Source organism: Lampris incognitus, chromosome 1 (genome assembly GCF_029633865.1).
Source record: "Lampris incognitus isolate fLamInc1 chromosome 1, fLamInc1.hap2, whole genome shotgun sequence".
Classification (NCBI taxonomy): Eukaryota; Metazoa; Chordata; class Actinopteri; order Lampriformes; family Lampridae; genus Lampris; species Lampris incognitus.
The window spans coordinates 119375546-119390224 of NC_079211.1; the positions used below are offsets into that span (position 1 = coordinate 119375546).

At 41.4% G+C, this 14679-nt stretch overlaps 1 protein-coding gene across 3 annotated transcripts in view; it reads right to left on the reverse strand.

The window, feature by feature from the left end:
• The window catches only part of LOC130117211 (pikachurin), a 72946-nt gene that overhangs the window by 29154 nt on the left and 29113 nt on the right, over positions 1-14679 (reverse strand). For 2 of the 3 annotated variants that reach the window (XM_056285399.1, XM_056285389.1), the window contains 4 exons: positions 14254-14519; positions 13142-13329; positions 10877-10977; positions 10682-10782 (listed from right to left, as the gene is read on the reverse strand). In XM_056285399.1, coding sequence (XP_056141374.1) covers positions 10682-10782; positions 10877-10977; positions 13142-13329; positions 14254-14519 — 656 coding nt within the window. Of the gene's footprint in view, positions 1-10681; positions 10783-10876; positions 10978-13115; positions 13330-14253; positions 14520-14679 lie in introns of those variants that run through there. The other variant, XM_056285407.1, reaches the window with a different exon arrangement.

Consider the following 14679-nt stretch of genomic DNA (forward strand, 5'->3'; position numbering starts at 1 on the left):
CTGGCTGCTCGCTGTTACCCAGCACAGCCCCTTCGCTGATACCTGGCCTGGCCCGTTCTACGTAGCGTGTGGAGGTGAACTGAGGAGTGCCAAATGTGGTCGGGTCTCTAGGTCCTGGTGCTCTGGTGTCTGGTTCCCCGCCCTCTAAGAGCTGCCCGAAACTCCTACCTACACCTAGCCGTAAACCCCCACCCACATCTAACTGGTACCCCCTCTCCATAGCACACTGGCGATCCAAAAGATCCTGATCAGCAATGTTACCCTCACCTACGTACGAACCACCCTCTGCCATGTTCCTACCTCTAACACTCAGATAAAAATAAAAAATAAAATAAAAAAGTGAAAAGCTCAATTCATTTAAATAATTGAATCTAGAAATCACTAAGAGATTGAAACAATCACACACAATCAACAAATTCACCAATAGATTAATCACATACGCACATATCCAGTAGTTTAGATCAATAGATTATTAACAGGAGTCCTTCAATCACATCAACATTAACCTTTTTTTCCTTTTTTTTCCGTGTGTTTTTCTTCCTTCAGTATATACAAATGTCCTGTTCACAAGCCCAGTCCATGGTAACCACAGCTATGACTGTCCAGTGTCCACACAGCTCAACTCCAGTCCACTGTAACATGAGTGTACAGTCTGTAGAAATACCTGAGGACGTCTGGGGCTTGATGACGACAGCAGCCTCCCGCGGCGAGCAACTGATGTCACTCTCAGGATCCAGGAGGGTCACGGCACCAATGTAACGGGGGCAGTCCTATGCTGTTCTATGCTGGTCAGCCTGCTGCACGCCCGTCACTCTCATCATTAGCTCTGCGTTGTGTTCTAGTTGGGTGGGGCCCCAGGTGTTGTGGGGGGCCCTCAGTCTCTCATCATCATCATCATCATGATCAAGGAAGGAGGGGGGACACACAGGACTCTATTTGGCCCACCTTGCCATTTATTTTGGTTTCAAACCCTTCGACAACCGTCCAGTCCTCCAGCGGGAGCGGTGTTTCTTACGGACGTGGGGGTCGAAGTTCAACCACTGCCCGGACTCCACTCGTGTGCGTTAGAAGTAGAAACCGTCCACGGGACTCCGATGTAAGAAAGGATAAACAAGTATTTTATCCTACAGCTTGCAGTATCTTCTTACAGGGATACTCAAGGTTACGTTCTCCTCAACCAGCAAAACTGTCCCACGGTAAGAAACACGTGTGTCTCGGCTCGATTGCTGCTTGAGACTCCTCCCACAAAACAAAAATGGCCTCTCCCGCGTTCCGTCTTCCGTGTACCCATAAGACTTCTCTCTTAAAGCGACAGTACACGTATATGACGGTCGTTGTAAAACACATAAAAGTAAATAATGACATAAAATAAAATGTAGTAAACACAAATAACAGCACACAGACAGGATTTGGTGATATTTCATACTCAAACAAAATAAAATAAAAACATTAATTTTAACCTGGTTACACAAGCATGTTCGCTATTTCAGAGCCGCTTTTTGCTTCCTTTTGAATTCCGTCCATGCCGCCATTGAAAATTTCTGCCCCGCACTTTCGTTATGAGCCTTAAACTTGGCTGTAGCTTTTCGCCAGTTTTGGAGGTCGGTGATAGTAAACGATGACTCGGAATGAAATCTGTGCAGACCTGGTCATAAAAAATGCCTGCGTGCAAAACAAAAAAGCTGCATCTTTGGTGATGCTATATTCCAGCCAGACATATTGCTCGAAGCAGCTTCTACTGAAACTCCTTTGCTGAGTCCCAAACGTCTGAGATCGGTATGCTTTAAGAATTGGACGTCTTGGCTCTCCATGTGGATGTTGGCTAACATCTACGTTAGCATCCACGTTGGTCGTAGCATCGTCAAACTGATTCTCCTCCTGCTCTAGCTGATCTCCTGTCTCTAAACTTGTTTCAGTAGACACGCTGTTGCGAATTGATCATCCACAAAACTTGGCCGTTTGGAGACAATTTCGGACGATATTGGTCACCGACTTCTGCGTTGAGACTGCGCCTTCGATCATTAAACAAGCCCAACCAGCGATTAGCCAACCACACCTATTTTAAGCGCGATCACTAAAATGCGTGGGCGTGCTAGCGAACGTACCGTAAATAATGTATTGTGGCAAATTCTACTAGTGTTTCTGCCCCGAGGTTCATTCACATATTACCCACAATGCAACTGAGCGGTCGATGTTTTGGTTATGTTGTGGGACATGGAACATGTTAAAAACGGACATATCTGTTACAGATAGCGGTAATGAGGTGGAAGGTAATGGGGACGTTATGAGAGAAGCTAGATTAGATAACATGCTGCTTCCCACCATGAGGGTAAAGAGTAGACAGGTAGAGGGGGTCGCTTCGGTGGCCGGAAAAGGGTAGAACGAAGACCCATACAAACTCGTGTCTGTTCTGACTTGTTTGACTTGCGGTCATTAAAAGCTTGTTTGTTAACTCTGAAAGGGTGTCTTAGAAGTCCATTATTTAACCACGTCATAGTATTATCTGTTATCTATTAATGGGATCTGATTGGTTCTATTAATAGTTGGCTGTTAATGACCAGATAATGTTACACGGCCGAACAACTAATTCATTTAACAATTAATTTATATTGTAACGATCACGGATGAATAGGCTCGGTAGCCCTTGGCTAGGGGGTCGACCCCTATATTGTAAATAGATTCATTAATTTATTTTGTAACTTCACACATTTCATTTTTACTCAATAAAATTAATCGTTCGACTGTGTGACGACCAGATAATGTCACACAGTCGACCAATTAATTTACAATTAATTTATATTGCAAATTAATTTATTAATGTCTGCGATGGATTGGCGACCTGTTCAGGGTGTTTCCCTGCCTTCCGCCCAATGAGCACTGGGATAGGCTCCAGCACCCCGCGACCCTCGTCAGGATAAGCGGCTTGGAAATTTAATGAATTAATTAATGTATTAATGTATTTTGTAACGTCTTCACACTTTCCATTTTTCCACCGAATAAAATTAATCGTTTGACTGTGTGACAACAGTCGAACAATTAATCCATTTAATTTAAATTACAATTAATTAATATTGTAAATTCATTTATTATTTTGTAACTTCTTTACGCATTTCATTTTTATCACCGAATAAAATGAATTGTTCGACTGTGTGACGACCAGATAAAGTCACACAGTCGATCAGTTAATTTTATTCAGTGAAAAATGTGTGAACAAATTACAAATTTCTTGGGGGTGCTACGGAGGTGTGTAGCGCCGCATTATGTAATAACGCCGCATTATGTAATAATGTAATACATTTTCACATCATTATGTAATAACGCCACGTTTTTTTCAAATCAAGACATAAATTTTGGTGGTTTATTGTGTAATGCATCAAATTATTACATTTTCTTCATAAAAAAAGTGTAACATCCGCATTTTGTAATAAGTTGTTACATATTGCACCGGTTATTACAAAATGCGGATGTTACACTTTTTTATGAATAAAATTTAATAATTTGGTGCATTATGTAATAAACCACCAACATTTACGTCTTGATTTGAAAAAAACGTGGCGTTATTACATAATGATGTGAAAATGTATTATATTATTACATAATGCGGCGTTATTACATAATGCGGCGCTACAAGGTACTATGGCTGTTATATTTTGTAACTTCCTCCTTCACCTTAATTCTTTTAATTGGGTTTATCGGAATCAAATCACGGACACCTGTTTTGAACTCCAATTCTACTGACGTCGCAACTGCGGACGTGTGTTACAGAAATTGTCTTACCCTAGTTACCCATCTCTGTCACAGATTTCCTCTTAAAGGTACAGTACACCATTCAGTACATGACATCCCCCTTTTACTTGGATAAAAACTCTTACACCCAAATTTTCTCAACTGAGTAAACTTTCCAATTGCAAATACAACCAAAATAATAATCTCCGGAATCATCTTCTGCTTCAAATGTTCTACATTCAAAACATTTGACTTAAGTAAGGACATAGTCTTTCAGGTGGGTTCCTCTGCCGCAGAGGCCTTAGAGGAGGTGTTAAAGGTCTGCTGTGTTCAGCTTGCGTGGGAAGACGTCTGGAAGAGTCTTGCTGATTGCTGCCCTGGGTTCAAACCAGCATTCCCATCTTCCAGTTTTTCTGTCCCGTGTTGGTCTCCTGTTCCTCCTTAGTTCTTCACACAGATTGTGTTTCTGCTGTACTGAGTTCCAGTAGGTGATTCAATGGTTACTTTGTTTCCATTTTTACTGACTACTTTATGTGTTATCTTGCCAAAAGTTGTACTGAACTTATCCACCTTCTCGTCTCACCAGGATGTGATCTCCAACAGCCACATCTGAATATTCTGCTTTTCGCTGCTCATCAGCATACAGCTTGTATTTCCCTTTCTGTTCTGCATATTTATCACATTACATCCAAATCCATGTGTGTAGACGTGATTTCCGGTAACTTGCCTCTCATTTTCCTGTTGAGCAAGAGTTCTGCTGGGCTTTTGCCTGTTGTGTTGTGTGTAATTCCTCTGTACACTGTGACATATCACCTAAGCTCTTTCTTTTTAAATTCTGATACTTTCCTGGTGCTTTCCGTTGACAGCCTCTCCTCTGTTGCCTTCAGACTCTCCTCCTTGCTCTTTAAAATTCAATTTTTCATCTTCTCAAATTCCTCCCATTGCCTTTTAAGCTCTGATTTACAAGTTTGGTTTTCTTTCTCCAGGGAGTGCAGTTTTTCCTCAGTCTCGTGAACCATATAATTCTGAGTGAACTGCTTGTGTTTGCTGCAGCTGCTCAGTGAACTCTCTTTTCTCATCCATCCTCTTTGATGGTGTGCTGCTGTTTTAGGTCAGCTGTGAGTTGTTTGCACTCCTTTGTCTTTAAAGCCAACTGATCCTGAAGCTCACCAAGTCGATCATTGCAGCTCTCAAGAAATAAGGTAACTGCACTGACTTTCTGCTCTTTCTCACTCAGCGCCTGTTCCATCTCAGACTTGCTGATACTGGCTGTCAGCAAAATTCCCATGAAGATCAAGCGATCCATATTGAATTCACATTTTGCGTGATTCAAGGTCAGTCCACACTCCCGCAGATGTTTCATGACAGCATGTAGCCATTGGTCATGTGTCTTTTGGTCTGGTGCATGAACGATGACACCGTCTGAAATGTTTTCAACTCCCTCTATTCCAGCTAGTGCAGAGGCTATTTCATGTTGATATTGCTCGTTGGCTGAAGACACTCCAAAAATCAACCGTTTGTATCTATAGACTCCGTTGTGGATGGAAAATGTTGTGATCTGGTGTAATGATGGTGTCAACTCCAGTTGGTGGTAACCCCACTTAAGATCCAGTTTGCTGAACACCATGGACCCATTCATGCCTTGCAGGATTTCATCTACTGTAGGTATGGGGTATCGTTCCCTGAAGATAGCAGTTTGCTTGATGCATATCAAAGCAAAGTCTAATTTCAGAGTTGCCTTTTGGCATGATTACTACTGGATTAACCCATGGAGTAGGTCCATTCACTGTTTCAATGATGTCCATGTCTAACAGTTCTTTTATTTTTTTCTCTAAAGGTCCCCTCACATTAAACAGTATCTGCCTTAAGGGCTACGCTACCGGCTGATTGTCATGATTGATGTACAGACTGATTTGCTCGGTTTTTAGTTTTCCCACACCCTGGAACACATCTGGGTACTGTGCCTGTAATGACTGTTTCAGATCTACAACTGCTGCAATATTTGTGCCAATTCTCACCAGAGTCTGTGAGCATCTTTAAGGTTACTCCACCCAGGCAAACATGCAGTCTATTTTGTCATCACTCACCACAAAAGCATAATCTGATTGCTCTTCCACATTATTTACTATTTGTTTCCCTATATTCTTGGTCTTACATACTTTAAAGAAATGATCATTACCATTACATTTATGGCACTTCTGACCTCTAGCTGGGTTTTTCGGATCTTTGCCAAAGTGATCTGCATTTCCACATCTGTAACACCGTTGTTCTGACTTTTCTGTAGGTACTGCAGTCTTTTGAATTTTGTTTAGTTATGTTTTTGCCCTATGCGAGTCACGCTTTCATTCCCCGTCTTTGCAATCTCTTCCCCCGATGGCACTGACATCTGTTCCTCAATTCTCTCACAGAGCGATGCGACTGCCAACGCACGGGCAAGAGTGAGATCATGCCCTTCTTCCAGAAGTTTGCGGCGCACATAACTCGATGAACATCGTGCGACTACTGCGTCATGAATTTGACTGTTGACATCAGCATTAAATGCAGTTTCTAGCCGTTTGCCTGAGTCTAGTTGCAAATTGTTGTATTGCCTCTCCTTGTTTTTGTTTAAGTGTATGAAATGACTGCCGCGCAAATGTTACATTAACTCCCGGTACAAAATAAGCATTCAAAGCTTGCACTGCCGCATCATAATCTGCTGCATTTCCTGTATTTGGCAAGGTGGAAAAAATATCTTGTACCTCTGGCCCCGCATGATGTAAAAGCAATGCTCTCCTGCACTGCATAGTTGCAGCTGGTCTATCATCGGTGACGATAAGTCCCATCGGCAAAAAGTTCCAACGAAGTCAGCCATCTTGTCCATCTTGGGCCTAATGTAGCTGGATCTTTGAAGCACTCAAACATCGGAATACTCATTTTATCCAAGTTGAAAGTAAGCTCACTGACTTGTGCTTCCCCATTCTCGCCGCCAATGTTATATTTTGTAACTTCTTCCTTTACCCTAATTCTTTTAATTAGGTTTATCGGAATCAAATCACGGACACCTGTTTTGAACTCCAACTCTTCTGCTAACGTCTCAAGGGCGTGTCTTCCCCTAGTTACATATCTCTATGACAGAGTTCCTCTTAAATGTACAGTACGCCACTCAGTACATGACAACGGCCTTTCCTAGCGCCGCCTCTGCGTGTTAGGGATAATACTGTCTGTGCGCCTGACCAAGGCATGGTAAAAAAAAAAAAAAGGAGCTGGAATTGGTCCCTGGACGCTGCACGGGGGCTGTCCACTGCTCCTAGCTACACAGCTAGGATGGGTTAAATATAGAGGATGAATTTCCCTATGGGGATTAATAAAAGTATATATATATGTAGGAAAAAAACTTTAATGCATTTCAGTACAAGCTTGTTTTGTAGGCTGTGCACTCATCAGCTGCCAATGTAATTAAACAACAAAGAAGAACACACAGTCAATAAATATTACATTGCCCCGCGTCATACCCCTAATTTTGGTGGGCAGCAACCAATGAGAGGATAGAAAACATTTGACATATTATAACAAATGGGGTAGGTAGTTACAATGCACAGCAACCAGTGGTGGGATAGAAAACATTACAACCAATGGGGTAGGGGTTGGGGCTTGTTTTGAAAAAGCAAGGATTTAAAGGGCCCGGGCACTGCTGAAATAGCATGCATTTAAAATATAACAAGATAACGTCAAATGGGGTAATTTACAGATATCGGGTGGTGTTGGGGCACAGTTAGACGGGCATGCAGTTAAAATATAAAAATATAAGATCTAATAAATGTCACATGGGGGAGGGAATAGTAAAGACATTATTTTACTTGTAGTTACAAAGCAGATTTTTTTTTCTGTCTATAGCTGGTGGCCAATTCATTTCTACTGTTCAATGTGGACATATCAGGCTTGCAAATAATGAAATATTTCTCTGCCAAGCATATGTTACATCTTTTGCTGTTAATTGAATATGCATTGCTTTTCATCAGGATTTTCCATGAACTAGAGTAATTAATATTCTACCAATGACCAAATGTGGCGGCTTAAGGCCGTTGCATTTCTTACATGCTCATTGCTGAAGCTACTCATATGGGCGTTAAACCTAATTTTAATAGGGCCCTCTGTTAGTGCAATGTAGGTGTCCACTTTGCAGTTGTCTTCTCTTGTCACTGATGCCTGGTGGATGAGTCCCTCTGTCTGGTATTTTCCTTCAAGAGGGCACGATGCCTTCACACGGCAGTTGCAGTTGGTGGTGTTTGGCTGCGCTGAGCAGGTCTGTGCCTTGGTCATGATGCTTGTGTTGTGGAATGAAATAACCTGCTGAACATTTGGCATGCAGCTGTAGCTAATTTTGACTGTGTTCCTGTTGAATAGTTTTCGTAATTGATGGTCTGGGGTAAAGCATTCATCCAAAAGATTGAAAAATTGTTTTCCAATATTAGAGGCCATGGTGTCGCTGTATGGAGGATTATACCCGATGATGTTTCGCTTTCTGCTGCGTTTTTTTTTTTGCTGCTGGCTGTAGCTAATTGATGGTGGGTTGTACTTAAGCCTGAAATTGTATCCACATTTTTGTAAGGCTTCTTGCTTCTTGGTATGGGGGGGGGGGCTGCTTCATTAAAGATAGCTTCACTTGATGATAAACATGAGAGTCTTATTTATGCTCACTGGGATATTTTTCAAGATAGAGGGCGGATGATTGCTTTCTTTGTGGATGTATTGCAGTCTATTATTGGGCTTCATGTATGGCCTGTATGTACCATTTCTATTAAATTAAAGATGTCAAAGTCAATCTGGTTTTTGTTAGTCTTAATTGAAATTTATAGTCCATTGCTTATGAATATAAAAGCATTTTCTTTTTTAGTCTTTAGACTTCTCTTGCCATTTTGTTGCAGACTGCCAGCCCGTCGTCTCTGTATAGCCCGATGTTGACGTCTAGGACCTGTAGTTGGGACAACAAGTACAAGCCCACTAGCTCATGTCTCTGCCCCATCAAAGCTGCCCATGGTCACGTCAAATTTATTGCTACCTTGCTTTTGCTATGGGTTTCCCTTGTGATATAAAATTGACTCTTTGGCATGGGCCAAAGAGTTTTTTAAAATTTCAAATTTTATTTACACCACCCCACTACATGATATACATAAATTACCCCATTTGGTGTTTTCTTGTTATATTTTAAATGTATGCTATTTCCACAGTGCCCTGGCCCTTTAAATCCTTGCTTTTTCAAAACAAGCCCCAACCCCTACCCCATTGGTTGTAAGTTTTCCATCCCACCACTAGTTGCTGTGCATCGTAACTACCTACCCCATTTGTTGTAATATTTCAAATGTTTTCTATCCTCTCATTGGTTGCTGCCCACCAAAATTAGGGGTGTGACACAGGGCAATCTAATATTTATTGACTGTGTGTTCTTCTTTGTTGTTTAATCACGCTGGTAGCTGATGAGTGCACGATGCACGAAACAAGCTTGTACTGAAATGCATTTATATATATATATATGTGTGTGTGTGTGTGTGTGTGTGTGTGTGTGTGTGTGTGTGTGTGTGTGTGTGTGTGTGTGTGTAATCCAAATAGTCAGCTGATGATTGCTTATCCAGTTGGACAGCTGATGATTGCTTACAGCATGAAACAGGCTTGTACTGTCTTATAGAGAATTTACTTGACTAACTGGATTATTTTGCTCCTTATTTGTTGAGCACTATCCCTACCGTTGAGTGTTTCTTTTAACAAAGTTATATATATATATATATATATATATATATATATATATATATATATATATATATATATACACACACACACATAAATATACATATATATATACATATACATATATATCCATTCATTATCCAAATCGCTTATCCTGCTTTCAGGGTCGTGGGTATGCTGCAGCCTATCCCATTGGGCGGCAGGCGGGGAGACACCCTGGACAGTCTGCCAGGCCATCACAAAGGGCCCACACACACACACACACACACACACACACACACATTCATACCTAGGGACAATTTAGTATGGCCGATTCACCTGACCTACACGTCTTTGGACTGTGGGAGGAAACTGGAGCACCCTGAGGAAACCCACGCAGACACGGGGAGAACATGCAAACTCCACACAGAGGACAACCCAGGCTGACCTCCAAGGTTGGACTTCCCCAGGGCTCAAACTCAGGACCTTCTTGCTGTGAGGTGACCACGCTAACTGCTGTGCCTGTGTGCTTATTAAGCATGCACAGTGAAGAGTTATACAGTGGGCTCAGACCTTGATTTAACTGCCATGTAGAACCATAAAGCCTGCAGAAAAACCACTGAAGCCACTGGAGAATGCAGGATGAAATAATGAAAGGCACCCGACTCCATCCTTGAAGTTATTTAGAGGGATAGGAGGATGCACTCATAATGTAGTGCATTTTCAAATCAAAGTATTTCACAGACTCGGATTCCACCTTGACTCGAAAATTCATCCATAACCCGTCTTTATCTTTGCTTTTGAACCCTTCAATGTCATCTTGTTTTTTTAAGGTGTGTAATAAGATACATAATCACTGGAAAAAAGCTGTTGTCATCAGAGAGAATATTAATTGTTGAACACACAAACATTGGAGGGGAAATAATAATGTCAAAATAGTGTTGATCTGTCTCTGAACAACTGGACTGATAAAGTAATTTGAAAACATATCTCACATCTTTATATCCGTTCCATCAAGATGTGTCTTACCTGTCCTCAAGTTTCAAGGGATCAAACAACAGTTTTCTTTATGACATCTGTCAGGGTTTGTTTGTTTTTTTTAACTGGAGAATTTTGTTTTACAATATAATTCATTAACATTGCTTGTGTAGCATGTGACAACTAACATTAGTTTGCTGTCACACTGGTACCCTAAATTATTTGACTGAGACTGCCGTGTAGAAGGAGTGAAACTGCCAGTTGTTGTTGTGCCAACCTGTAGTGTACTTTTCCTCGTACTAAGGACAATGAGGTAAAGTCTCCCCGACCATGTTCATTCTCTCCACAGTACAGCAACAAGCCATCCTCTGATTCAGCCTATATGGAGAGATTATAGAGATATTATTCTTAAGAAATGTTCACCTTTTCAACCAGAAAAAAAAAGTATGTTGAAAATACTACAGTGATATACCTTGAACTCCATGGTGATTTGAAAGGTCTGGTAGGAGTTCTTCAGGGGTTCAAGGGTCATGTGTGAGTAGCCATAAAACCTGGGAAAGTTCACCGAGACCACTGGAGAACAAACAGGAAAAATAAATGACAGCTAAATGAACAATAATGATTAGAAAGAGAGAAATATCTTTCCTTATCCAGCAAGGTCATTTAGGGAGGTACTGATGTTTTTGCATGTTTTAGCCCATTTACTGCAAATGGCATATTCTTTATATTTCTCCTGAACATTTTCCAAAGCATGGCAAATTGTTTTTAAAGTTTTGGATGCATTTTCTACCTACCAGGGAGTCACTGGTTACCAGAGTCGGCTGCTCAGCAACATTGCATTCAAGTGCAATGTTGTCAAAAAAAAAAATCAAAATTGGAAGATAAACAATAATCAAACATGGACCGACCTGAAATGTGAATTTGGTAGTTTCTTGAATTAAAAGGTTACTTTTGGGCCGCTAACTCCCAAATCTCGAATGTCAGAACTTCCAACCAGCACTGTGATGCACCACTTATCACTTATCTGTGCTTTCAACTGTATTGTCCAACAACAACAGCGTAACTTTGACAAAGAATAATGTTGACAGAATGTTCACTGTGATAGATTCCCTATCTTAAGCAGGTTTTGAGTTTCTGTAAATTGATTTTCAAACCATAATGAAATGAATTGAAATCAATGACTCCCTGGAAGATAGGAAAAAAGCATTCAAAAATAATAATAATCCAATCAAATCAATTTTATTTGTATAGCCGAATATCACAAATTAAAAATTTGCCTCAGTGGGCTTAACAGCAACACAACATCCTGCCCTTAGACCCTCTCATCGGATAAGGAACAACTCCCTAAAAAAAAAACCTTTAACAGGGAGAAAAAATAGGAAGAAACCTCAGGGAGAGCAACAGAGGAGGGATCTCTCTCCCAAGACGGACAGCATGCAATAGATGTGTTTACGCAATTTACACAATAATAAAAAAGAATGACACACTTTGGATAATGGTTGGGAGTAAAGTTAAGTTTATGCCTTTTGTAGAAAACGGGTTAAAACTTGCATAAACACCAGTAGGTCCCATTAAAAAAAAATCCATGCCTCACTGACATACTGATGCATGCCTGATGGGTGTAGAAGCAGCGTGAGCTGTACACATACTGGGAGATGTCTGAAATAAACTACTGTCAATAAAACTGTTTTCCAGAACTGTGTACCTATGCCAACGGGCATTAAGCATAAAAGCTTGGCATTTTGGAAGTAATTGTTAAAAGAGAGAATCCTTTCTTGTTACTTTGTCCCACTAGGATTTTCACAAGTTCAACCATTTCAACAGCCAGGAGGAGATGTAAGACACACACACACACACACACACACACACACACACACACACACACACACACACACACACACACACACACACACACACACACACACACACACACACACACACACACAGATCAGTGATGCAAACACAATAACAAAAGGAGGAAAACAGGATAACAATCTTCAATAGAAATGGGGTCAACTGTTGCATCCAAAAAAAGTGTGCAATTTCTGATAAGAAGTGTGATATTACATCCATGCAGTAGGGAAGACAAGCATAATCTGTTTTGGAGGGTTTCTGTGAAAGGGCATACCAATTTTGATAAATTCAATATACAGTCCCCTGAGTAGTGTATTTACCAGGCAAAAACTTGTAAGAACGCTCATTTACCTGTACTAGATAATTATAGCTGGTAATAACTTAGTAGCCAAGTGCTTCCTGAAACGACTCAGATATATTTTTTTTGAGATACTTTATTGGTCTCCGTAGGGAAATTACACTCTGCATTTAACCCATCCTAGCTGTGTAGCTAGGAACAGCGGGCAGCCGCCGTGCAGCACCCGGGGACCAACTCCAGTTCGTCTTGCCATGCCTCGGTCAGGAGCACAGACAGGAGTACTAACCCTAACGTGGATCTCTTTTTTGATAGTGGGGAAACCAGAGCACCCAGAGAAAAGCCACCGCAGACACAGGGAGAACATGCAAACTCCACACAGAGGACGACCTCAGATGACCCCCAAGGCTGGATAACCCTGGGGTTCAAACCCAGGACCTTCTTGCTGTGAGGCGACAGCGCTAACCACTGCACCACCATGCCACCCAAATTACTCCACGGTTGTGCATATGCTCATGTGCATACTTGCTTTTATGTGTTCTGTGTCTCTGTGTCCATATACCTCTAAACAACTTGTACTTTTCTCACCCTCCGAACATGTGTCCCCTCTTCGTCCCAGGTTACAGTGGCAGCGCGAACCTCCGCTGTCATAGTCACTGAGGCAGAAGCTGTCAGGGGGGCACACTGTGTCATCACAGGTCAGGTCATACATACGAGGCACCTCACCCTTCCAGGCTGTCATACTGGGGGTGGGAGTGGTTGGAGGCAAAGTGGTGCTGGGAATAAGGGAGGACAGTAGACAAGAGAAGGGAGAAATTATCATGATTGTAATCACAAAAGTATAAATTGGCATCAGACATCATCAGTTTCAGCAGAGACCTTGGTTTGACACTGTTGACATTGATGTAATTTTGATATTTTACAATATGTTATCAATGGTTTGGATAATTGTGTATGACCTGCAAAGCAAAGCTATCTTGTCAATAGTAAGCTGTGTCCTCTTGCATCAGCAGGTTTGACCCGTGCAGCAACTGACAAGTCGGTTTTTATGTGAGCATCAGAGAAACAGCCTACTTTGTAAAAATCTGTCTGTGAGACATAGTGAATATCTCCTGCATAGCTGGGTGGAAAATGCTGGAGAAAAGCGTTAAATTTTGCTATTGCAAAAAGCAGCCCAAATCAACATGACATGAAAGTAGCCTTTTTCCCTTAAGGATTTTTGTTCTTTATATTTGAGGGAATCAAGTTGTAAAAAGCAACATGTTCACCCAAGAAGTACTGAAGTAGCAGTAAGGGCAGCCCATATTGGCTTCAGTTACTGAGTCACCTAAAAGATAACTCAAATTGATGTGACATTTCCCTACTTCGAGCTCCTCCGCCATCAGCTGATTCAGTCGATGACTGTGGAGAAAGGAAATGTTTGTGTATAGGGGACATGGGGGGGGGGTGTTTGGGAAGTGAGTGTAACAATCCAGCAAGCAGAGAGCAGACCTGGCAATATGGCTGCAGGTTTAGGGATTTCTTCTCAGCTGGTATGATACAAAAAATATTAAAAATACATGTAAATATCATATATATATATAAAATAAATATACATTTTATAACTTCATTTTATCCACTTTGTAACAAAAACAGCACTGAGACCCTTTTGTATACCATTAAATTTTACTTCAATCAAAAATGTATCTTATCTATCTTACCTGGTGGTAGCGGGTTGGGTAGTGGGTGTAGCAGTTGTGGCATCAGTGGTCCTGTTTTGCTCCGATGTCGTGGAGAAGATTAGATCCAAGAAGTCTGGGAAGATGGAGGAGGAGGAGGAGGGGGCAGAGGAAGCAGGGTCAAGAGTGGCATTGGGGGCGGTGATGGTGTTCATGCGGTAGACAACATTCCGACCAGATGGCGTTCCAGAGCGGGAGCGGAGCTGGGATTTCCTGTTGTCCTCACTGATGCCTGGGAAAGGCTTCAACTACATTGAAGAAAAGAGAGAAAAGGGAGCAGAGATAAAGGAAGATGGGAGACGAGGGTGTAGTCACACAATGCTTAATTGTGACCATATTTGGGTTTGTTTGTTTTTTTGTACTTGGTCTCCCAAGCATTTTTAAGGCAGCAGCAGCAAGTTCAAAAAG